At 34.0% G+C, this 27,961-nt stretch overlaps 1 protein-coding gene and 1 pseudogene across 1 annotated transcript; one reads left to right on the top strand and one right to left on the bottom strand.

The window, feature by feature from the left end:
• LOC144845326 (FERM domain-containing protein 5-like) lies at positions 1–27,936 on the bottom strand. The gene is made up of 12 exons (XM_078702586.1): positions 27,775–27,936; positions 22,779–22,883; positions 21,473–21,515; positions 7,175–7,351; positions 6,688–6,805; positions 6,298–6,385; positions 5,829–5,981; positions 5,281–5,369; positions 4,616–4,687; positions 4,291–4,359; positions 3,908–3,987; positions 1–3,697 (listed from the first exon to the last, which is right to left on the bottom strand). Exons 1-12 carry the CDS (start codon positions 27,841–27,843, stop codon positions 3,093–3,095), a joined length of 1,668 nt encoding a protein of 555 aa, XP_078558712.1. The 5' UTR covers positions 27,844–27,936; the 3' UTR covers positions 1–3,092.
• On the top strand, positions 23,665–25,196 carry LOC144844882 (uncharacterized; annotated as a pseudogene).
• Positions 27,937–27,961: the final 25 nt, after the last annotated feature.

Below are 27,961 nucleotides of genomic sequence, written 5' to 3' on the forward strand. Positions count from 1 at the left end.
TATTTTTACATTAATATACATAACTTTGCATACACTTAAAATAATTCGTCACACAATCTGGACTATTACACATATTTCAAAAAATATTGGAACGGGTCTAAATTGGGAGGATTACAGGCTTATAAATGTTCTATTTCATACATATTCAACAGCAAGTAACTTGCCAATTTCAGGATGAATAAACCAAGTCTTATTTGAGGCTTATGGAGGAGTAGAAACAGAGTTACATTGAACCATGGATCTTGGGATTTTAAGGCAAGCATGGTAACCACAAGCTACAGCTTCACTAATAGTAATACCCTTTTCACATCTGCAAAATGTAACAAGCTGTAACCAGGTTTTCATACTGTGAAGACAATTTTGTGGAAAATCTCCGACAAGAGGCCTGTGTTTATGTTCCGATTTCTTACTGCACGCGCATGTATTGCCCTGGTATTAACTGACCAATCATAGTAATCAAATTGCGCGCAACTATTCTTTTCTCCCGAGATTTCACAAGGTTCGCATATGCATGTGTGAAAACATGTAATAAGTCCGGAGATCAAACCTGGTTACAACTTGTTACAAGTTGTACAATTTATGCAGATGTGAAAAGGGTATTAGACTATTATTGCAATCTGTAAATTTGTATGAATCAAATTCTAGGCAAAAAGTAAAAAACCCTAAGAATAAACTATATAAAGATACAATATATGTACTTATGGTATAATATAAACTGTACAAACTTAATACAATAATATAAAGATTATACAGAACGGTATAAAATAGGCTACATTTAAATAGAATAAAGAACCTACCAACAATTAAATTTAAATAATATCAAATATATTAATATAAAAAAAATATATTGCAACAAAAAAATAGATATATATATTTCTCTACAATAACATTGTGTCAAGTTTATAACAGAACAATAGTATGTAATTACAATTAGTCCATGGGATTTAGCTACTAAAAAATGACCCTTTTCTCACACAAATTGCAAGAAAAGGTTTTTTTGATGAAATATGTTCTTTAGACCCTACTGAACACATTTATCAACGTTAGGACATTTTTCGACAACGGGAAGTAGCCTAATTTGCATAATTAAAAATGGCCGCCATTTTTAATAACGTACTCTGTATCTTGGAAACCGCTAGTCACAGATACTTAATTATGGTGTTAAAATCGTTAGAATATATGTTTTTATATTCACTTTAATGAAAAAGTTTGTCCAAAAATGAATTGAAGTGCTATTTCTAACATTATTGACCTTTGACCTTGATTTATCATATCTCAGCAACCACTAATCGGTGATATACAAATTAGGGCTTAAATTGTTCAGAAACTACACATTTATATCCAGTCTAATGGCATGTTTTTGCAAAAAATGGCGGATTCTAACATTATTGACCTTTGACCTTGATTTATCATATCTTAGCAACCACTAATCTGAGAGACACACAATATGGCTCAAACTGTTCAAAAACTACATATTTATATTTAGTCTAATGGCTTTTTTTGCAAAAAATGGCCGATTCTAACATTATTGACCTTTGAACTTTGCAGTACATAAAATCGCATAACTTTGAAAATATTGTACATATGAAATTATTTTTAGTGTCAAATTGTTCAGAACATACATGTTTCTATAGAGTCCAATGACACATTATGTCCAATAATGGCCTATTGTATGGTTATTAACATTTGAACTATATTTGAAAAGGATTTAAACCCGGAAATGGCCGCCATTTTTTATTATGCAAATTAGGCTACTTCCCGTTGTTGAAAAATGTCCTAACGTTGATAAATGTGTTCAGTAGGGTCTAAAGAACACATTTCATCAAAAAAAACCTTTTCTTGCAATTTGTGTGAGTTAAAAGTCTAAATCCCATGGACTAAATGTATAGTTGGTAAATAGTTGGTTTGTGTGCAATTTTGCTGGATTCTAATGTATGTATCGGTTGTTTTTTTTTTCTAGTTTTTTCGCTGTATTTTTCTATTGTTATTACGTTATTGGACGCAATTCAGTTTTGTACTGCAATTTCTTTTTTAAATAAACCGAAATAAATAAATAATATTAGTTTTAAAATAAAATATTGTATAACACCAAGTAAAAAAGCATTGATTTTTTAATTTATTGTCATGGTTTATCAATAAATACTGTATTAAATCATTACATTTTACAAATTTTAAAGTACATTAAAAGGCCTACAAAAATGACCTTGTTAAAATAATGTGGCTACACCTCATTTCAAAATAACCTGAATCTGATAAAATATGATATATTTCTAGACATTTAAATACCAATAATTACTACTATTAAACTCATAAATAATTTACATTACTGTATATTGTTTACAAAAATATTAAACTTTCTGAATCTATTCAAGTTTGATTTATAATTTTGTATGTGCAACACATATATATATATTTACAATACTGTAGCACTCTGCCATGATTTGAAACCAGCAATTCATGGCACAATTGTACTGCACCACATAGTGGCAATGAATGACATGGTAACATGATAAACTGACAAGAAATGGCAGGTTTTATGGTTTTTAGAATGTGTTTTTCATAGTAGGAAAGACTTGACCTTTATGACCGTAAGTACATTTTGATTTTCAAAGACATTCTGGTAATCAAGGAGTTGGAAAAGTGTATCACTTATTTTAAAATGTATATTGCACTTATTACATAAGGCATTTAAAGAAAACTATTTCATTAATAAATTTAAATCTGTTAGATTGGTACATTGCTTTGTAGGAACATACAAACAGAAGGAGGTTTTATGAAAGACAATATCTGGCAATATAAAATGTTTGTTGGGTGGGTGAAAGGGGGTGGATTGTTGTATTACTCATTACACTGACACTATAACTATATTAATCCTCTAATTGTCATGATGCTTGTTCCGTTTGTGATGGCATTCTACAATATACAATTTATAATTGAGAAATTCTTGTATGTTATTGACGCATAATTTCGGGTCACAATGAAGTTAAATAATTCTTGTGCTTCTGATGTGTTTATCTAGAAAGTTGTACAGCTTAAAAAGTGGCTATTTGTTAGAACTTGGCAAATATTCAAACCTTAATATTAATTGTAAACTATTTATTATTTTTGCGCAAATCTTGACTGGATTCTGTTAAAGTTGAAAATAAAACAGACCGTAATTTATGCAAGACTGATAATGAATAGTCGTAGATGGTTATTACAAAATTCTCATGAATTATTGAATAAAATTTGACAATGCTGTGTTTTAGAGGTGTGTAGTAGTCAGAATGGAAATCGCGTACACATTGTAAACTTCTGAAATCGCGTACTGCACTCAAATTTGTGCAATCAATTTCAAACAAAACGATTAGGACTAGTGTCAAACTGAAAATAGCAACAGTGCAACAAAGAAGAAGTTTAACAAATATGGAAGGTTTGTTCTGCATGATCTCAATATTTGAGTCTAACATTGAATTAGGTTTGAAAGATTTGTGCTCAACAAAGGAATGGTTGTTTTCTACAATATTATCCTCTTGGGAGTTGCAAGGTGGTACATCAGACACCTTGCAAAGCGGTACATCAGACAGCTTGCAAACTTCAGTACATGGTGCAGTTGTAGTATCCTCAATGTTTTCATGATCAACAGGTTGATAGGATGGCAGTTGGTTATCATACCTCCGTGGGGTTGAATGATTGGAATCCGAGATGTGCGAAAAACCTACAAAAGATTAAGATTCTCTTTTTTTAAAGCAAACCTATTCAAAAGGATGAGTTATAAAAAGAAATTAAAATTGAAAGGAATTAGCTTGACAAAAATATGATCGAAAATGGTGCTTTGATTTTAGCAATCAGTATCTAAAAAGTTGAAACAGAAATGTATAACTGTAATATTCACAATTGTCTTCAGTTCAACCATTGATAAACTTACCATCATAAGCATGTACATCTGAACTGTAAAGATGATCCATAAATGACTTTGTTCTTCTTGGCTTTACTAGAGGTGGACTCCTGCATTATGCATAACAAAATAAAACATGATTGAAGACATTTAATTTATGTTACAGGTCACACTCAACATTGCAAACAACCAAAAATATCTCGAGGAAACAATCAGAATTGATTCGAACAGGACATGTTACATTTGAAGGAGAGAATGATAGTTTGGGTCATTATTGAAAGGGACGCTTATTTGAAGGAGTATGGTATACATGTTTTGGGCTCATATGGTTGGTATTTGATAGGAGTGCATACATGTCATATTTGAAGCAGGCAGTATATAATTCAGTTCATTCTTTCTGGGTCTAAATTTACCTTGCAAAAATTGGTTCTTCTCTTGTAATGTTTGCACTCTGTTCTAACAATTCCTGTTGTGTTCTCCCACTATATTAATTTAAAACAGTAATTGTGTAAGAGAAGTAATACATTTTCCATATACGATGGTATCTCTGAATACCAACCACATGAAAACTTACAGTAACCTAATCTTACTCGCTATTCTTCTTTTAATCAAATACATTGGGATTTTTTTTCCAATTCTGTATGATTTATTCAGTTCGTTGGTTGGTGTAAAATACATTTTTTTTTAAGTAAAAGTGTAGAAAATACCTTAATGCCTTGAGAAAAATTAGATACTCACGAGAACCTAAACCGTGTTCCACGAAATAAACTACCAGATGTCTTTGTTGTCACATCTTTTGATCTTTGAAACCTGACAAGCAAGAGTTCAAATTCAATATAACGTATACAGTGACATTTCATATTTTCATTATACCATCCATATTAGTAGATTAATATATCATTTAGATTTGTTTCCGACAGGCTTTATTCATCCATTATAGTTTAGTGTGGTGCTGTATTCATATCATTATATTTAAACTACATTGAACTATATTAAAAAATTATTTATTAGAGTATTGTTTCCAAAGTTGTGCTGCTTATAATATAGCCAAAAGTCATTACTATGACAAAAAAATACCAGTTTGTTTCCTGAAAAAGATGCAGCAAATCAAAACAAATGGGGCTATGTTCGCTGGAATGTTTCAACCAACTTCAGTATAGCTAAATGTTTTGCTTAGTTTACAACACCCTAACTTGAATCATAACTCTTGATTTTTTAAATTAAATTTAATAATTAAAATGATTATTTCATATATTATTATATAATACAAATATAAAATGGTATATTCCAGGTAGGGGCAGCTTAGAATAGGTAGAATCAAGCAGGTTAGACCATAGAAAAAAGATTAGTGGAATACTAACTCATCTTTTAGATATCACATCAAGATTAGAAAAAAAACTTACTTGAAGAAAGACTGATGATCTACTGCACACTTCCAGAGATGTTTGCTAGCTGCAGATGTTTCTGAGCGAAACCGATGAATTACCTTACGCTGGACAAAATAAAACAAAGATTCACATACATATACAGGTAGTAAAATTCATAATAACTATTAATAATATAGAAACAATAATGGGAATATTCTGAAGAATCATATCAAAACAATGTTTGATGTCTGTTTTCTCTGTTTAGTAGTAGTAGTAGTAGTAGTACTTGACTGTGTAGGACAGGTAATACATGTTGATACATACTGTAAAATGATATAACTGAACATCCTACTTAAAACTCACAGGTCTACAAGCTTCATATCAGCTGAATTTTAGCCTCTCGTATTTATTGATACTATTTACTGATCTCTTCAAACGAACTGTCGAAGCTAGTCCTAATGGCTACTAACACGAAGGAAACTCCTGCCACGACGGGCACAACAACAAGACAATCAAAACAAACCCGTCCTGCCATGAGGGATGAATGAAAGATATATACTGATACTTATATAGAATGTTCCTACCTCATTCACCAAAGCACTTATATAGAATGTTCTTCCATCAAAAGACAGTCTAGAAACCTCTTTCCATGTGAAATGCTGTAGCTCTTCCCGGCCTTTGAGTAAACTAATGCCTCTGTATGTCAAACCTATATACACTAATGTTCCATAGATATCCTGTACAAAAAATATAGGGATATCTTTAATTGCATAATAATTAACAAATAAACTTTTGGGTTTCAATAGGTTTACAGACAATAATGTATTTTTACTCTTGTCCTTATTTTTATCTAGAATTCAAGAACAGTGTCGATGTCAAATCGAGTGATTATGGAGAAAAAGTCACTGTTGTCATAAAGTGGACAATTGGCATTCAGTAAGAATATTCATAAAATACATCAATTTAAAACATATTCTAGTCTGATTTCCATATCATATTCTCCATCTCTTTCTAAATACATCCTGCGAATAGTATAGGCTAAATCTTACTTACTCTGACCGGATGAGGGTCCACTCCATAGGTGAGTAGAGTGTGGGCCTTTTTTATGAAATTCTTTTCTGCATTAGCTACACTCATGCCCCTGTAGATAACATGATAACAAAACTGATTTAAAAATAATGACATACCATATTTATTTGAATCATTTGAAATAAATGACTGGTGGACTAACATAAAAAAGGACAATACAGACTTGCGGACAAGAGAGAAAAACCAGTGAAATGGCTTTCTAACACGCCATCGATTTTGGTTTTTAACCAGTTTTTTGAAAATAGTATTTAATCAGTTTGAAATAAATTGAGGATAATTCATTCACAGTTAGTTATTAATAATTTGAACAATTAAACAGCAATAGGAAAGTAGGAGAAGCAATTGTTACTGTACCCTAAACACTTGTGCTTGTTTTCCACTGCCTTTTCAAATCGGTTAGACTGTTTTGGAACCAACTTGAATCTGTTCACATAATCACCAATAGCAGACACATCATAATCACCAACATTTGCTAGATAAAAAAAGTAACGCAGCATTAAATTTCCATACATGTCGACAGAAGTGTGCAAACCATTTTGCCACAACATTTACACAGGTTCAAGGCTCTCCTTGACCATAGGTCTGGTGGTAGTCTTTACAGATAAGGACTTAGACATATGGCTTTTGTACATCAGCTGATCTGTACTGATCCATCTCAGCCCCTGTCGGTACGTATACATTAAGGACATCATAATTAAAATGTCCTCAATGGAGGATGAATAATGTCACACAAAAACAATAAAATAAATTAGACAATCGAGTTTGAGATTTTTTTTTTAATAAACATCAAATTCTGTAATTTTAATAACTAATATTATCATCATCAAAATGATCTTACTACCTTGAATAATATAAGCTGCTAATATGACTAAGTCTTCCTTGTTGCATAGCAGACGACCATGCTGCAAATCTCTACAAAGCTGTAGGAATAGGTGGTATCGAGTTATCCCTTCTTTGATGGCCTGAGGGTTAGCTGGGTAAGTCTTCACTCTGAACACAAGGTTGTAAGGTGGTCCTCCTATAAATAAATTAAATAAACAAATATTAAATAAACATACACATAAAGCGCCATTTGCAAATTTTTCAGTTCAAGTTAACCATGTTGTTCAGTCTTTTCCAACTTTCCAGAAATTGGACTTTGTTTTTGTTCTAATTTCAACTATGTTGATTAGATGATGATATTGACCTTTAATCCTGTAGGCCTAATGTCACCATTGAACTCTCTATTTCTATTTTTAGTCGCATTCAACAGCGGGAAACCCGCCACTAATAGAATGGATTAAAAATATTGAAAACATTATGAAAACTTAAAACAATATATATTTATCTATCTATCTTTCTCGAAGTACCTTCACTTGCACTGATGAAGGGCTAGTGTTGCCCGAAAGCTCTGCTACTTTTTCTGGCTGTTTTACTTTATCGTTTTGATTTAGCTTTTCTTTGTATCTCCATTGAGATCCATATATATCCAAAGGCAAAATACTGAAAAAATGACAATGCTGTGGGTATCAGTGGCTGGATCTCAATGAAGATACAAACGGATTTTGATCGATTTAGTCTTCGTGGAGTAATTTTCTGACTAAATTGTTTTAAAAAAATGTAACAGTTATTGAGTTGTTATATTGGCCAGGATTGAAGAATGAAATATATATTTTTATATTAGCTTATTTCGATCCGTATACAAATTACATTATTTTCTTGGCACAAGTCCGACTTAAACAACGTCACGTCATAGCGACAACGAGAGATGCGGAAATTTACCATGCGATGGAATTTTTAGGAGGCCTAGCGCTTTCTGGTTACGCTATGAAGTATGCGGTTCGTTGTGATCATACTTTGTTGGAGGCCTAGAAAATATGAAAGTTACCGTATCGCCATGGTTCCTACACACATTTTTAAGTTTTTGTTTGTTTTTAATCAAAAGTCCATTACTTTTAAATGAATACTAATCTTGTTCCAAAAATACACGATTAAAATTATTTTTCATGAATAGTCCTGATACGTAGGACATAAGGTTTGTTGTAACAAAATGGAAAATGATATTAATGGGCTAATACTTTCTTATCATTGGCCAATTAATAGCCTTTGTTACCCAGAAGTGTGAAACTTGACTAAAAGCTCAACTTCATTAAAGTCAAACTGCAAACTTTGACTACTTCTTTTATGAATCAAATTTGAAGTAATAGCTCGAATTACTTTTTGAAGTCGAAGTTCAAACTACAACTAAAGACGATGTTTACAGAATCAATCTCGAGTATGGGGTGCCAAACATGTCATAATATTGTCTGTTACTACAGCCTATATCTCTCAAAATTGGCAACAGAACATTTTGTAACTTTACAAGAATTTAAACATTTATTTGAAGATGTTCCAATAAGATTTTTTATAACGTCAGATATGCACAGCGTAATGTACGCACGATTTTATGAAATTCATCATAATTCCAAAACCAATAGTCATATTTTATTGAAACTGAATACAATTATAATTAATATCAAGTATCAACTTATGGAGTAAAAATGGCGTGTTGCACATGAAATTATATCGGCGACGCCTAGATAGATCAGGCGTTTCTCATCTGTCCAACCTTGTTAAGCAGTAGTGTTGGTTTAGTTATTTATACCAATAAATATTTAATTTATTTCTTCTGTCATGGCTTACTGTGATGCAGTCAAAGTAATAAATAATTCAGACTCATGAAAACACATTAAACATGATGGGTGGTAGTTACTTTTTATTTCAAATCTGTATTTTCTAACATATTAATACAATACAATTATATTAAATACTGTGTATCATAACAAAATTGAAAAAAAAAATTGTTTGGGAGGAGCTGAAAAATAGTGAAAAACTAATTGTGATGATAGTAGTTAAATTTTATTAATTAAATTATTTATTAATATAAATTAATTATTAAATTTATTTTGATTTAAATTAATATTTAATATAAATTATTCACCTAAAAACTAACTAATATATTTTCTTTTTTAATACAAATATTATACCCTGAACAGAAATTGACGCATGGTGGTGTTGAACTTATTATTATAACTTGAAATATTATTGGCGGAAGACAACAATTGTTGGCATAAATTTGTAAAATACCATCATCATAAATGAAATTTATATTGCTCTTTAAATAATGGTAATGTATGTCCTAGCCTCTGTGTTTGAGTACAAGTCATCATGTGTTGCCCTATACCTCCAATGCATGAAATATGTGGCAGAATAAAACTAAAAGTAATTAAAATCACTCTACTAAGGTCATAATGACCCGCATACCCCACCACCTATATGTGGGGATTAATCTAATCATGTGATAATTAAATACTGCCCCCTATAATTGTTACTGCCCCCTATAATTGTTATCAGTTCTTTGTTCAAATGTAGCTTTCTTACCGCTCAAATTAATTGCTTCCTTTTGTATTCATGAACTGGTCAACAGATAGTTTTTGTCTTTTATTTAATTAAAGATCTGCACCCTTGCAGTTTCAAGATTAAAGGATCATACTGATCTCTTTTGTGATGCTAAAAACAAATTAAAACCAAATACACCACCGGACCGTGGTAAAAGTGAGAAAAGGCGTGTCTTTCCTTTTGTGTTGTCGTCCACATCCTTACAATTTGGTGTTAGAAGTGGGATCGTGGATCGTATTTGGCTTTAACATTAGAGATCAGTGATGGCAAGCAAGGCATTGTTGCTATGCTGGCCGCAGTTGCCTTCCATACAATATTTGTGGCGTTTCATATTGTAACTTTTCGCGGCACTGTTTTGCCTGTAGTTAGATAAATCAGTCATAAACTTCAGTCGTACCTTTGTAGGTAAGAAATATTAGTTTAAAATGGATAAATCACTATAATTGTTGAATCAGCTTGTTTTAGATATATTTAGGATACTATGGATATTAATGTTATTGCATTTTGAGAATCTATATAATAGTTTTGATTGTGTATAGTTCGAAGGGTGAACTAGTTATCACACAGTATGTACACATGTGCGCGAGATGCTGTATTTATAGCCTAGGTCTGCGCGATGGTTTCTTCTTAGTTGCTATGGCAACAGGGATAGTGTTGAAAAGGCGACTGGATGTACCTTTTTGATGGTTATGTTTAGGGTGATCCCTTAATGTTTACATTTGTTGTAATTTGTACTTTTTAATAGTTTTATAGATTTCGTAGATTGTCAGTTATAGTTTTTTCCTTCATAGGTATTAAAGTTTAACAGTAGAAATTCACAGATGTTTTTCATTGTGCTGCATCCATAGGCTCACAGCTTTGTAAGTTATGTCATACTATAAAAGATACTGTATGTAAACAACAAACTATGTAACAATTTAATTAACAATAATATAGCATATATACTCATAGCAAGGTTTAAAGTATTTCATATGTACTACTGTATTTGAATATCAATTTGAAGGAATTATACTGTACTTTCTGTTATTTTCAGTTACCATACGTACCATACACACATATTCAATCATTGAATAAAACGGTTATACCTAACGGAGCATTTCTAAGCTGTTTGATTTTGTGTCTGTGAAAGTTGCGAGATGTGCAGAAGACTTTTGATGAGTTAAGAGCTGAACTAGAAGCAACTAGACGTGCTGCCCATGGGAATGGAAACACAGTATATGTTCTCCCAGAGAAGAAGATGAGACACTTTGCGGGAGCCGATGGGGAATGTGTAGAGTCCTTTGTTGAAGGCATCAAGGCAGCTATAAAAGTTAGAAAATTGCGAGGACAGAATGCAGCTGATTTTGTTGTTTCTCACCTAGAAGGCGCCGCACGATGAGAAATTAGGCATCGTCCACGGGTAGCAGATGACTCTGAGCTAATACTTAGGACCTCACAAGATACCTGAGCGGATGTCGCTAAGTACCATTATGAGGCAGATATATAATGCCATTCAAAAGAGGAGATAATCCATCTCGGATTATGTATTTGTTTTGCTAGGATTTTCAGAGAAGTTGGGTAGAATTCCAGATGCTCCAAATCCTGAATGAACAATTCGAGACCAGTTTTGTGAGGGTTTAGCCGATTTAGTTCGATGACTCGCAGTCCGATTCTGATGACATTAGTTCAGACGATACACCTCGACGTAGCATCCGACTACGGAGGAAGCTTAGTCAAAGATGTCAATCAGTACATGGATCCAGTGATGTGCACAACCAACGTCTAGCTAATAATAATGATATTTTGATGAGTGTGTGTACCAAATGTAAAATGTATCTGCATATTTAGTTTAATTTTACATATTTTATCTCATAATATTAAGTTTTGAGGACAAACTAAGTTTAAACAGGGGAGTGTGGGGATTAATCTAATCATGTGATAATTAAATACTGCCCCCTATAATTGTTATCAGTTCTTTGTTCAAATGTAGCTTTCTTACCGCTCAAATTAATTGCTTTCTTTTGTATTTATGAACCGGTCAAGGAAGCAACAGATAGTTTTTGTCTTTTATTTAATTAAAGATCTGCACCCTTGCAGTTGCAAGATTGAAGGACCATACTGATCTCTTTTGTCATGCTAAAAACAATTAAAGCCAAAACACCACCGGACCGTGGTAAAAGTGAGAAAAGGCGTGTCTTTCCTTTTGTGTTGTCATCCACATCCTTACATATATATTACAATTAAAATAACTATGCATCTTGGGGTAGGGACGTCACTCCACTAAGAGTTATTTAGTCCGTATCTTTTATTGTTATTCTACCATTCACGAGACGTGAAACATGGCCTGCAGGATGAAGCTAACGGCAACGGACTGCCGACGATACAAATGCCTGTCCCGATATTCAATGTTAAACCACCAGAACCGGTAAAACTAGACAATGGTAAACAGGAAAATTGGAAATTATGGAAGCAGCTTTGGACACATTATACCATTGCTAGCAACTTAAATCATCCATCACGATCACCTCATTTTAAGAAATCATTACTGATCTCTACCATGGGTGTTGATGCACTCCAAATATATAATGGATGTGACCCACAAAAATTGGATACGTTTATTCTTGGTGAAACCAATGAAATTTTTGAACGATATAAATTCAATTCCCGAATACAAGAAAAAGGCGAGTCAATGGACACATATATAAATGCTTTGAAAATACTCAGAGAAACCTGTAATTTCTGTGATTGCATGAAAGATAGTCTAATTCGAGATTGCTTAGTACTGGGAGTACATGATGAAAGAGTAAGAAAACGACTATTCCAAGAAAGAAAAATAGATTTAAAGAAATGTATTTACATCTGTCACAGCTATGAAAACACATACAACCAAATGAAAGTGATTTCTGGTAAATCATTAGAGGAAGAAGAACTTCACAAATTTATGAACAGAGGTGGATATAAGCAGAAACATAAAACCCCTCAGTCATCAGGAAAACATAAAACTAGTGACAGAGCACCGGCTGGCAACATGCCTAAATGCAGATATTGTAGAAACAGCCACCCAAGAAAGAAGGAAATGTGCCCTGCCTGGGGTAAACGGTGCAACAAATACCTATATCCGTGAAGCCTAAGTTAAAAGAGGAACTAGACAAACTACTAACAGAAGGTGTTATAACGCCAGTATCTGAACCAACAGACTGGTGTTCACAGATATCTATACAAACCAAGAAGAATGGTAAACTAAGAATATGCGTAGATCCGAGACCGCTGAATGAAGTTCTGCAGCGTGAGAGATATCCACTACCAACCATGGAGGATATTCTACCAGAACTAGCCAATGCAAAGGTATTTAGCAAGGTTGATCTGTCACATGGATATTGGCACTGTGAATTGGACGAAAACAGCAGCCGTCTGACTACGTTCATCTGTCCGTTTGGAAGATTTCGCTGGAATAGATTACCCTTTGGTTTGAAAGCGAGCTCAGAAATTTTCCAAAGGAAGTTAAATGAATCATTGACAGGATTAGAAGGAGTAGCATGCGTAGCAGAAAACATACTTGTCTATGGTAATTCGACTGAAAAACAAAAGTTTGAGAAACCTTTTTGAAAGATGTCAGAAAGCTGGAATACAGCTAATTAAAGAGAAGAGCATACAGTATTTCATACTGACACAATTGATTTCATGGGACATACCATAACTGCTAATGGATTAAAACCTGACGTGAAAAAGCTAGAAGCAATCCTTAAAATGGATAATAATGGGTTTATCTTCTGTAACATCAAGGAGTTGAAACAGTAGTTTCACATTACTACTACTACCTTGATCCCATACCACCAATTTTGGTATTGCACCAATTGAGGTAACTTTCAAAATACATTCATATTGAGAAGTTCAATCAACTTTTCTGCTGGCACAGCATCTCTGGACAAGAAGTATCCAATTGGTTGTTCCCAAACAACGAACACTAGTGCATGATTGGCAACTCTTGCTAACACCTCATAATCTTCATTACTCTCAACATAGCTGTGTTCATATCTCATCTCATCAAATGCAATTACACACAATTTATCCCTGTGCAACCTTTCGTTGCATACGTTTAGGATGGTGTTGTTAAACCCTGGTTGAATTTCAATGTTTTTTAACCATTTAGGTAATGATGATGGTGTAGGCATAATAAATACTTGTCTGCTAACACCTTGTCACTGTATGACCATCTTCTACCCCTGGCTTTAGAAAATTCTTTACCTGTGAGGAGAAAAATGACAACGCTGGTTCTTTCATGTATTGTTTCACCTTAACTATAATACTAGCAATGTTATTCATTGCAACATTTGTTCCTTTATTTTGTTTTAACTGTTTGTTTTAGTTTACGTATGCCATGTTTTAGTCTAGATATACGTACTCTCTGTTTAACAATTAGTTTTCGTTGACGTTCTGCATCAGGTTGTCGGTCTTCATCATGACTATTTTCATCTTTGAGCATAGATGTGATCATGAATAGCATCAGTAACTGAAATGTAGGAACATGACCACACTGTAATTTTATTGTATACAGTATGCTTTGTAGTCAACCATTATGTGTAGTATTTTTTATATACTGAGTAACTAAAAGCAAAATTGTTAATATGCAAAATAAACCTATTGAGCCATAAATATTTGTTATCAGTTATATTGTAACATGATCAATGCATTTAAAATATTGATTTTTTAGAAAATGGTCATGTACTGTAATGCTTCATCAATGTCATCTAATGAATATTAGTGTTATTTAATAGTAATGTAATACTTTTGTTACTTTAAAATGTACTTATTCTCTTATATGGTTCTGTAATAACATTATGTAAAGGCAGTCTGAAACAAATTTAGTTATAAATGCTTTTTTATTCATTAAAGTAATGAGTATAGTATTCATTGTGTATTAAAGTAACGAGTATAGTATTCATTGTGTATTAAAGTAATGAGTATAGTATTCATTGTGTATTAAAGTAATGAGCATAGTATTCATTGTGTATTAAAGTAATGAGTATAGTATTCATTGTGCATTAAAGTAACGAGTATAGCATTCATTGTGTATTAAAGTAACGAGTATAGTATTCATTGTGTATTAAAGTAACGAGTATAGTATTCATTGTGTATTAAAGTAATGAGTATAGTATTCATTGTGTATTAAAGTAACGAGTATAGTATTCATTGTGTATTAAAGTAACGAGTATAGTATTCGGATAAAATTGAAAAAATTCATCTCCTTCCCAAAATATTTTTGATATCAAATTTTCGTTTTTAGTGAAGGTAAAGATAAACGTTGAAACTTACCAACGTTTCGTGCATTAGCATCGCACTTTTTCAAGGTAGTGGTGTCAGCTTGGTTTGCCGACACTGATCATGGCATAGTCACGTGATGTTGTTGTGACATGCGCCCTCTCTGAGTTATTTCTTGAATACCTCTGGGTGAATCCCAGAATTTTATCCGAAATGATTATGGTCAGGATGGTGTAAAAATAGTGCGCCTAAAAGAGAAAATTGTGAGGAAGGTTTCGCGCCAAAGAAATCACCGGATATTCGCTCTACACCACCAAGTCTAAAATTAAAATGCCAGATTAACACCACACGGGGACACGACATTATCAAAAAAGCGGAACGTAGTTTGATTAGAGAAAGAATACGAATCACTACAAACAACATCGGAAAATTAGCTAGAAGAGAAAATAGTTGAAATAATCACCGATGACACAGCCCGAGCGGACGTTCACAGGCATGTTGAGAATGCGAGAGAAAGCGAATTCCTGAAAGTACGTAATCGCCAACAAAACAAATTACATTGGTGGAAAGATAAAAGTCAAAAACTACTAGTTGGATTAAATCAAGAAACACATTTGGACGGCAAACAACTTAAAGACAGATGGTTGGTAAACCTATCTAGTAAAAATATGAGTGTAGACCAGGAGCAGGTGCTTAAAAAGGGGCTTAACTTCGCCGTTAGCGAGAGCCGAATACCGGTTAATGAGTTGATCATAGCCACCGAAACGGCAGCAAACCTGGGACAGGTACCAATAGAAGAAAAGGATGTCATACGAGGTAAGATCGTTTCACTAATAAAATCATACAAACAAAAGAAAGAACAGGGCTAAAATTGCTAAAAGAAGATCATGAGATCACAATTTTACCTGCTGACAAAGGCCGTGCTACGGTTGTAGTAAACACAACAGATTATAAAGCTAAGGTTAATGAGATGTTATTCGACGACCAAGTATATGAACAACTCAAATCAAACCCCACTCCAAAATATAAACATGCTTTGGTGAATACCCTAAATAGATTGCTTAATGAAAAGAAAATCACATATGGGGAAAAATGTAAATTATTCCCGACAGCGGAAAAAACTCCGAGGCTATATTGCACACCTAAAATTCATAAACCAAATTGGCCTTTCAGGCCAATCGTAGACGGTATAGACTCCATTTACTATGAGGTGACCAAATTTCTAAGAGATATGCTAAAACCAATGGTTGGCAACGCCACACACTCAATAAACAACTCTAAAGAACTAGCAACCAAACTAAAAGATCTTTATGTGTCACCTAACCATACCTTTGTTTCATTTGATGTAGTGTCTTTGTTTACAAAGACCCCTACGGAAAAATCACTGGAAATAGTACATGAATGCTTGAAGGCTGACCAAACGCTACAAGACCGCACAAAACTGAAAGTAGAAGATGTTATGGAACTGTTGTCTCTGGTCGTGAACACCGCATACTTTAGTTTTGGAAACATCATATACAGGCAAAAATCTGGCATAGCTATGGGAAGTCCAATTAGCCCAATCGTTGCTAACCTGTTTTTGGAATGGTTGGAGACTGAGGCCATAAGCAGGGCAAATGACAACATCCGACCCACTTATTGGCGAAGGTATGTAGATGATGTTTTAGCTGTGGTCAAAAAAGAATATATAGAAGAACTTAACAAACATCTTAACACCATAGACCCTACTAAAAGTATCAAGTTTACTACAGAAAGAATGACCGATAACACTCTTCCGTTCTTGGACTGCCTCATCACCCTAAAAACTGACGGTACTATAAAAACTTCGATTTACAGGAAACCCACACATACTGACCAATACTTAAACTTCAAATCAAATCATCCTCTTGAGCACAAGCTGAGCGTCGTCAACACACTAGTGGACAGATGCCAAAACATTGTAACAACACAGCAGAGCAAAAGAGAAGTGATGAAGCACATCCGAAAGGTACTTAATATATGTGATTACCCGAATTGGGCCATTGATAGAGTGATACACAACAAAAAAGAAAAGAATAGTCAGAAAAAAGGAGAAAACAAACAAGACATGCGTGGCAGCGTAGCTTTACCCTATGTGAGAGGGCTATCAGAAAAGATACGTAGAACGCTCACTAGCCATAAAATTAACTCTTACTTTGTACCCCAAAACAAATTAAGATCGCATCTAGTACACCCAAAAGAAAAGATTAAGCCGGAGGACACAAGTGGAGTAGTGTATGGTGTACCTTGTATGAATTGCAACTTAATAGACATAGGAGAAACTGGTAGAAAACTGGGAAACAGAATAAAAGAACATAAAAAAGATGTAGAAGATCACATGAAAGGAGTTATGACAAGGTCAAGTAGAATGTCACAATCAAACATTACACATAAATCTGCAATTACAGACCATGCTATAGAGGAAAACCATACACCTAATTGGGAGGCGAAAGTGTTAAAGAAAGAGGGAAACATCAACAAGAGAGGATGGCAAGAAGCAATTTCAAATAGAAAACAACATGAACAGAGACCAAGGAGGAAAGTGGCTGCCACACATATATGATGGATGTTAGAAGTGAGACGGCCGGCCGGGGCGGACCCCTCTGGGATTCACCCAGAGGTATTCAAGAAATAACTCAGAGAGAGCGCATGTCACAACATCACATGACTATGCATGATCAGTGTCGGCAAACCAAGCTGACACCACTACCTTGAAAAAGTGCGATGCTAACGCACGAAACGTTGGTAAGTTTCAACGTTTATCTTTACCTTCACTAAAAACGAAAAGTTGATATCAAAAAAGTATAGTATTCATTGTGTATTAAAGTAACTAGTATAGTATTCATTATGTATTAAAGTAACTAGTATAGTATTCATTGTGTATTAAAGTAACGAGTATAGTGTTCATTGTGTATTAAAGTAACGAGTATAGTGTTCATTGTGTATTAAAGTAACGAGTATAGTATTCATTGTGTATTAAAGTAACGAGTATAGTATTCATTGTGCTTTAAAGTAACAAGTATAGTATTCATTGTGATTTAAAGTAATGAGTATAGTATTCATTGTGCTTTAAAGTAATGAGTATAGTATTCATTGTGTATTAAAGTAACGAGTATAGTATTCATTGTGTATTAAATTAACGAGTATAGTATTCATTGTGTATTAAAGTAACGAGTATAGTGTTCATTGTGTATTAAAGTAACGAGTATAGTATTCATTGTGCTTTAAAGTAACAATTTGTATAGTATTCATTGTGCTTTAAAGTAACGAGTATAGTATTCATTGTGTATTAAAGTAATGAGTATAGTATTCATTGTGCTTTAAAGTAATGAGTATAGTATTCATTGTGTATTAAAGTAACGAGTATAGTATTCATTGTGTATTAAAGTAACGAGTATAGTATTCATTGTGCTTTAAAGTAACAAGTATAGTATTCATTGTGCTTTAAAGTAACGAGTATAGTATTCATTGTGTATTAAAGTAATGAGTATAGTATTCATTGTGCTTTAAAGTAATGAGTATAGTATTCATTGTGTATTAAAGTAATGAGTATAGTATTCATTGTGTATTAAAGTAATGAGTATAGTATTCATTGTGTATTAAAGTAATGAGTATAGTATTCATTGTGCATTCAAGATGTATTTTCCCTTTGTCAAATTCCAAAAAAAAAAGTTTTGAAGTCATTTTGAAGTATCATAATAGTTATTAACTTTCACCAAAATTTATTCCAAAAAAAATCATGAACTGAAATACAGACGTTATTTGGTTTAAAAAATAACTTTGACTTCCAGTCAAAGTTTTCGATCAAAACATATCTCATAATATAATGCAACATGCTTATTTGGCTACTCTGTATGCATAATCATAAAACTTCTTTGCGATCTGCGTGAAAACACCTTCTCAACCGTGACGAGTTGTAAACAATCCTAATTAGCATCATGCATAATGTATACTCATGGTTTGAAATCTTTGTTTACTATCGCTCGCGACGATTTTACAGACGAAATTAATTTAGCTGTTAATTACGTAAAATTGTTGTTTTTGGCTCAAAATTTTGACTTAAAGTGAATAAATTTAATATTACTTTGATATTGCCAATTTAAATTTAGAATATTTTGACCTTCATTTTTGTGTGTTTCAAGGGACAATACATCTTTAAAGTAATGAGTATAGTATTCAATGTGTATTAAAGTAATGAGTATAGTATTCATTGTGTATTAAAGTAATGAGTATAGTATTAAAGTAATGAGTATAGTATTTTGCAATCAACCAACCAGAATGTAAAATGACTGTTCATGGTATGTGTGCTTATCAAATTGTCATGTAAGGATGAAATTATGACATATTATAAAGTATTGAGTATTAGTTCAGTTACATTATAAATTTTATTTATTAGTCAAAAGTTTGTACACTTTTTAACACATTGTTTTAACTATTTATACTATATACCTATTTTCAATTCCTCTTCTTTCTTTATTGATACATTGTAGGATTTGGGAAATCAAAAATTGTTGGAATTGCATTGAAGTTTAATTTTTCTTCTTGCTGCATGTAAATTCAATTGGTTGAAAATGATTGGAGCAGTCAGATGGCAATTAATATAAATAATCTGTTGACCTTTTCAATAAATATATTCGTCTGGAATTTTTCACCCATCTTCGTGATCTACAGTATAATAATAATTAACAATGATATTAATAATATACATTTTGGAAATATGCCGAACGTTTTACAATTTTTAAGTAGTTTATATCAGTTGTTGCTTTTACGGATTTTTTCGAAGTGTTTGAGGTTATATCGAGAATAATTTTGCCGTACTTCTGACAGCATAACAAAATTAAAATAAATAATATAATATAGTTTATTTTAATTTTGTTATGCTGTCGGAAGTACGGCAACATTATTCACAATATCACCTTAAACATTTCAGTGTCGATCAAGGACTTACGAAAGTTGGAAAAGCTCTCGAAAAAATCTGTAAAAGCAGCAGCTGATATAAACTACTTAAAAAAAATATATACTGTATTAATAATTGAACTAAGCATTGTAATATTAAAGTATAAATAATGGTAAAGAAGAAATCTTATTGGTATATTATCCTATATTATATATTTCAACAATAAACTATAGTACTAGCTAGGCATTTTATTATTATTTTACTGTAAATATTCTATATAATACGTAGGCCTGAATTTGTGTGAAATTTAACCAGGGAGCCAACTCCCTGATTTAACTTTAACTATAGGCTTTATAGCCCTACAGTATACCTACTGTATATCATGGGCATATAGGCCAAGCTAGTGGGTTATCAAAAACCTAGAATTAAATACTTTTCAGTAATCACTCTAGGCCTAGCCTATTTTAGGCCTAACAATATAAATTAACAATACAGTGTAGCCTACAGTAGCTAGGCATATTATTGAATACAGTATAGTTAGTATAGGGCCTGTCCCATACAAACTGTATATAGGCCTATCATTTGTTTAGAATAGGCCAAAATGCAATCCCTTTAAAAATTTAAATAACTTAATGACTTCTTATTATGAGAGCCTCTTAAGTAATGGATTGTAAAAAATACACATTTGAGTTTATACTCACCAAATTTTATCTTTTGTGAATTGAAAAATGACATTTCTGGACATAATTGGCGATTATATGACAGTTAATCACTGAACAATGATTATGCGACATGACTGCACCATATAGTGTTTACGAAGACTCTATGCGCACAACATATGCCTCATCGTCAATCAGTCAGTGCTAACTTCGTAGCTATTTTTGACAATTATATACGCCTATATAAGTGTAATAACAAACAGTGTAAAAAAATAATTAATAATTTAATTTTAAATTTTATATAAATATTCTCCTGTAGCTGCTCAGGATGACTGGTTACCCCCTATTTGTTAACGTACATGGAAGATGATGAGTTGTTGTGGACGTTATCATATAGCCATCAAATTTTAAAATAGGATTTTTTTCTCTTTTGTATAGTTAATCCCATTTAATAGAGTGGTTCATATTTTAACATAATTATGGGCATGTTGCGTTTGCTCGGAAAACCCGAACTAGGTACAGTGACGAGTTCAAATCTAGATATTCCATTTCTTCTTTGTTTATTTCTGTACACTATTTTGTGAGACAATTATCTCAGAAAGTTAAATGTCAATCATCACCAAAATTTAAACTAATTTAACTTAATCCTAATAAGCTTTTTAGCGTGATCATTCATCTGTGACGTCATTTATACACCATTTTGTAAGCTGCTGAATGTGAAGAATACAAATTTAAAATTCACTCAAATATTTAGTGCCTAAGCCCCTCCCCCAACATCCTTCAACAATTCAAAAAATGTTAGATTCATTAAAAATGCAGTACAACAATCAGACATACAGTATAGTCTATTGATTATTAAAATAAACTCCAAAACAAAACTTTTTCAAATTGAGTTAAAATGTATTATTACCTTTCATCTGCTTTACAATATTCTTTGTAGGGTCAATCCAATGCTGTAAAACAACATAATTCAAATATCAAAATCATACTTATCCTACGTAAAATTCTGTGCATATTTTCAGTCTAATAATTATAAGATTGTTATTTTTTTAAGCTAAATTGTTCCATTTTATAGAAGACTTTATCATTCAATCAATTATATAAACTAGAAAGCCACTCCGGGAGTGCATACCTCTGCCTATTCGAGTGCTGCCACCAAATCTTTTATTTCTTTTATTAAAGATTAAATAATTTCTGCGTATATTTTATGCAAATGAATGAAAGTGCACACGAGCCACATGTGTACACTGGACCTCCTGCCTTAAGTCCTTATACGAGAAGACTTGTTCTACAACCACAACCATGGCCGGAGAGTGTCTTTTATTGAAATTCAATAGGAATGTTCTGTAAATATATAACTATTTACACCGAAAAATTCAGAATGATAACTTCAAAATAGTAGGTGGTATCGCGCTAACATACAAACACAGCATGAAGTACTATATTATTATTAAATTAAATTAAATTATAAAACAGTACCAATTCGATTTATAATTGATTTCACAGCATGAAGTACTATATTATTATTATTAAATTAAATTATAAAACAGTACCAATTCGATTTATAATTGATTTCAAATATACCATAAATTATAAAAAAAATATATGTTGAAACTGAAAGCATAAATAAATGTTTCCAATAAATGTAAAAAGGTCAATTTCATTAGCATTTCATGATTTGACATTCAGCGAGTAGTGTTAAACTTTATTAAAGAGAAAACTAGATGAACAAGCACAATAATCAAGGCCTACAGTCAGTCACATGATAATATTAAGATGAAGCAAATTGAGTAGGAGTATAAATGAAGAATCCTAAAAGCTATATTAAACAAGACAACTATTTAAAAAACAACAGTATTTTAAATACAAATTACATTTTTCTTAATTATTATTAATTAAAATCTATCCCAACAATTCTGTTTATATCCAAGCAAGGTGAAAAAAAAAGAAGATATTTTAGGAATTTTAACTGCATTTTCATAATGAAATACCTACAGTACTTAGGAATGGAAATCATTTATTATACACAAGATAATGCAGTTTGGGGAGTAGAGTTGTAACCAGTGCAGTAGTAAATTATTTATCCAGTAAAATAGTACACCCTTAGGTTGATGCTATTTTTGGTATTCTGCGACAATTTATTGAGTGTATTGGTCTCTACATTGTAATGTGTGTGTTACAAAGTAGTAAAAGAAAATAAAAAAAAAAACAAGTACCCTTTGTTTTTCTCCATCCATGAATCTAAGACTAAAGTAATCCTTCTCCATGATATTTAGCTTGTTAAAAACATAGTCCAACAGTACCTGACCTCTTGCATCTTTCTACAAAAAGGAGTGAAAAAACATTTTCACAATAACAATTTTTTTAAACAAAATTGGCGGCATTCATGAGTTTCGAACCTGGGACTACAATGCTGCTGGAGTGCTGGGCACGACCGCTCAGCCATCCAACCGGCTTACAATGGAATGATGTTATAACCTATTATTAGTTTATCAAACATCCATTGAGCATGCCCTATTGATTGTCATTGATCATCAAAGATAGTCACTATTTTTTATGTAATGAATGTTTAATTCAGGCCTAAAGTAATACATTCATTTTTGTTAAAATCATTTTATTTTACAAAACAGGTTTCAAAGAAGTAGGTGTAATGTGCTTTTACAGAATATGTGATTGTTAATTTAGGGGTGTGTAACAAATTACCATGGTTGAGACCTGTTGCATTTTGACTAAAACATGGTAGAGGCACGAGTATAATATGTTCCCAAAGAATGGACTATACCAATGTATTTTCGCGCCGCGACTTTAGCCAGCTAAAACCCCAGGACATAATCAATAAGAAACTGTATCTACGCGAAAGCTATATATCTAAGGCTGACAGTTTTAATATTTTGTAAACTCGACTAATTGATAGGTCCAACCTGCTGGACCCAAAAAACGTCTGGGAGGGCTGAGTCTATGAGGGCTCACGGTTGAACGAGGCTAAATAAACATATTAGCGTACAGGGAGTAAATAACAATGGAATAAACTCAATAATATTAAATAATCCGATTGGTAAAAACACAAGATCCGTGCCTGTATTTTTCCCCAAAACATGAAAAATGAAGATTACAGTAGCAGTGTTCTCCCCAGGATTCACATCAAGCGTAACACTTCCGTCCCACCGGGGGTTGGATTCCGACACTAAGTACATGAGTCAAAGGCCCACCATGGTTGGGGCTATGACGAAGCGATTTTTGGTAATTGACAACCCTAGATGGCCGGAAATGGTACTCTTGCACATAAAATTCATGTTGAATGACACCTCTAGTTTGGCCTGAAACGACACTTCATAGCGCGCTAGCAAACATTCATTCATTCAGCCGTATTGGTCCCAAATAGTGAACCTTACAGTTTATTCGGACTTTACATGGAGGTTGAATGTTGCTGGTGTCGAGAAAAGTTATATGAGCCCAATATTCAATAATTATAAGGAAATACTGGATGTTGACGATATAAAGCATTTGTGTTATGTTCTTGTATCTACAAATATCTGTGTAGGTAACGACTTTCAAGATGTGGTCAATTCCAAGAAAGGCACCGAAGGACAGATACCGGTCACTATTAGTATTACAAACAAGGCCAACAGCCATTAAGTCGTGTGCTACAATGCATAGTGATACCGGACCGACAGACAGACCGACAGACAGACAGACCGACAGACAGACCGACAGACCGACAGACCGACCAACAGACATAGTGAACTATAAAGTCGCGTCCACGCGACTAAAAATGGCAATACAACCTCCACTTTGAAACAATCAGGCATAACAAATGTTCTCTAATTGACAAATACAACGCCCATTGTCATGTGTGTAAAATACACAGGGCCGACTTATCAGCCATGCGCAACGCCTTTTAATGGATCAAACAGATGGACTCTGTCATCAAAAACCCCAAACAGGTGTTTGTCCAGAATACAGCTGCAGAACAAAACTAGCGAGCGTTCTGCAGTGTGACAGAAAACGTCTGAAAAAACACTTCTGGAAGACAAAATTTCTGAATTATATAGGAACAAAAGTGTAGAGCTCAGTAACAAACAGTTGTCTGCTCTTGAAGAAATATTTAACAACTTTGATGAGCACAGTTTGTCGTCAGCGGCTACATTGTTGTGGGAGCAGCAGAAATTGTCCTTTGAAAAAAGGTAAGCAGATGAGATGGCACCCGGCAATAATCCATTGGTGCCTTGCATTGCAAAATCGATCTGCTTCTTCATATAACTTGTTAAGGGAGGCTGGATTTATAAAGTTACTGCATCCCAGGACTCTATATTCATACAGTCATTTTGACGACATCACTTCTGGTTTTTCACTAAAAATGTGTAAAAAGAATAGTTGCGGACATTGGTCTAGACAAACAGGGTGGAGTACTAAAGAAAGACGTAACTTTGCTATTTGATAAAATGAAAGTGAAGACTGGTCTATGTTTTTCTGTCAAAACTGGCCATGTTACAGGTTTCACAGACGTAGGTAGTTTAGCTAATGAAATTAAAGCATTCGAGAGACGATGTAAGGGCGAACCCATTGCAACGCATGTTTTAGTACTTATGATTTGTGGTATCTTTAGAAGGTTACATTCTCCAGTCGGGTACTAGGCAAGTAAAGGAGCGACTAGTGATGAACTATTTTCTTGCTTTGGGAAGCAATCAAGTTTATAGAAACAGCAGGATTTAGAGTTCGCGCTTTAACCCATCTAGAAATATATATTTCAACTGTGATGTTTCACATCTCATGAAAACGACACGAAACAACTTTGAGAACAGTAATTATCATAATAAGACTCGCCATCTACACGTATTTACGTAAATTAACAAAATTGTTGATTTGTGTTAAAATGAATAATTAATTTCTTTTATTTATTTAGATGACATGAAACCATATGCTAGTACCATTATTAAGCAAGATATCAAGTGGTCAAATCTTCTAGATCTATATGAATGGGACATCAGACTAGACAGGTGTTCTCCGGGGTTACGACGGTTACTAAGATATGCGAGTCATGGTACGTCATTTACAATAATTATTTACGCAGGGATGCGTCAAAAAACCTAGATTGTACGTCACATCAATGAACAATGGTGTGTCAATGTCTGTCACTTACCACCCACCATATCATGAACAACATGGTCACAGTGCGTCAAAATGGGTGCGTCATGGCCACTTATAGGTAAGTCATATTTTTTACGCACGGGTGAGTCATGGTGTAGGGACTTCACATAATTGTGCCTTCGCGCAATCGCGCTGAGTTTTGCGGAAATGTTATAATTGCTCAGGTAGCGGAATTGGCAGATCGAATTCTGGAGGTTATACCCAGCCCACCCAGAGTAGCTGCAATTTCCAAGTGCACTAGCAGAGCAAACAGAGATTCAATTGCTCCGTGCTGAGGTGAACAAGCTAACCGCCATGGTTTCAACTTTCGGGAAAGGAGCAGAACCCGTTCGCGAAATCGGGAACGTTCTTCCAGTTCTAAACGATCGAACAACAAATCTGATGACAAAGACACAGAGCAGTGCGGGTATCACACCCATTTCGGCAAGGCAGCACGTAGGTGCAGGTCGCCATGCAGTTTCTCCACTTCGGAAACCAGCGAGTAACTGCGACGAATTCGTTTGTATTAGTAGATACGGGAGCAGTGGTCAGCGAAACAAATATATTAGACAAGATGAGTTATGTAGTCAACTAAATTTAGCACCCTGGGAATTACTTCCGAAAGAGAAACTTATTATTAAATTAGTTCAAATTTTTTATTTGGACTGCCTTGGAAATCACATCCACTTACCTTGCTATTCGACATTTCCATCATTTGCTTGAAGCGAGGGAATTCTTCATCCTCACGGATCACAAACCGCTAATATACTCACTGAAAACAAGCTCTGACCGCTACTCACCTCAAGAGATTCGTCATCTGGATTACATTTCCCAATTTATCACCGATGTCAGACATGTTAAAGGTTCCGATAACGAAGTCGCAGACCCATTGTTTTGCATAAAGCTAAACACTTTCAACATACCAGTTTGTACGGTAAAGTCTTCCGATGTCATCAACTGAACTTCAACATCATGGCCAAGCGGCAAAAGAATGATGAAGAATTACTTTACATTTACAAGAGTCGATTTTTTTAATTGAAAGAGGTACCAATAGCCACCAGTTCAGGCACTCCTCGACCTTTCGTTCCCAAGGAGATGCGCAAAGCAGTAATTTGACTCGGCGAAATGTTGCGTAAAGTGCCAGAAAGCCAAGGTTCATTGCCATATGTTTACACCATTAGGTACAGTACTTTTTCCACGGCAGACGCTCACTTCGATCATGTCCACATCGACCTGGTTGGTCCGCTTCCACTGTCTGATGGGAACAGTTATCTCTTAACCTGCATCGACCGATTTACCAGATGGGCAGAAGCAGTCGCCTTCACTTGTAGATGGGTGTCTACAGTATGTTTAGAGTTTTGACTATCACTACCGATCGTTAGTCAATTTGAATCATCTCTGTTCAATGCACTAGTAAACTTGTTAGGTATAAAACGCATCCACACTACATCGTATCATCCAATACGGGTTAGTTAAGATGTTCCATCACTCAAGGCCCTTGACGACCCAAGTCTACCATTTTCGCACCCCAAATATTGAGAATTATTAGTTATTACACTAAAAAAATATAAATTTTGAACGACATGGAAACTTTGTGTTAGTTGGGGTTTTACAGACGTTTTTTAGGCATGCAACCGTTGGTGGCGCTATTTAGTGTCATATTTTGGGGATTTGCCATTATTTTTCCCAATCTGGCATTACTGTATTTGAGACAGGCTACGGCATAATTTAAATTTTATCGCTGGCAACGCTGTTTTCTTGACACAGGTACCTAGGCCTACTAGCTAGGCCTATCCTAGGCCCTCCCTGACCTGGACCCAGGCATAGGCCTAGCCTAATTACAAAAGCGATCTAGCTAGGCCTAGCTAGGCTAGCGTCGGCCGTCTATTATTATAGCCTAGGCCTACCTACCCACTACTACTACTCCCAGGCGCGCCCAGGCTAACCGGTCCAGGCTAGGTGGTGGTAGCTAATAATGAGGAATAGGGAGGCCTAGGCTAGTTGGGGGAGGGGGAGGTTTGCACCCTACCTAGCTAGCCTAGACCCTAGGCTATTCTGACAGTCTCTGTCTGACTGAGTACGTACCTCAAAAACGCATACGAGAGGCTCGATTTCCTCTTCAAGGCGTCGAATTTTACACTGATATCGATTCATTTTTTTAAATAAACCATCATTAGGTTAGAGAAATAGAATTGACGTTGTGTAGACCTCTCAGCACAAATGATAAAAAGCCATAAAACAATCTCAATATGTAAACCAGGCCTGTGTAAAC

This window comes from Antedon bifida, chromosome 6 (genome assembly GCF_963402885.1).
Source record: "Antedon bifida chromosome 6, ecAntBifi1.1, whole genome shotgun sequence".
Taxonomy (NCBI): Eukaryota; Metazoa; Echinodermata; class Crinoidea; order Comatulida; family Antedonidae; genus Antedon; species Antedon bifida.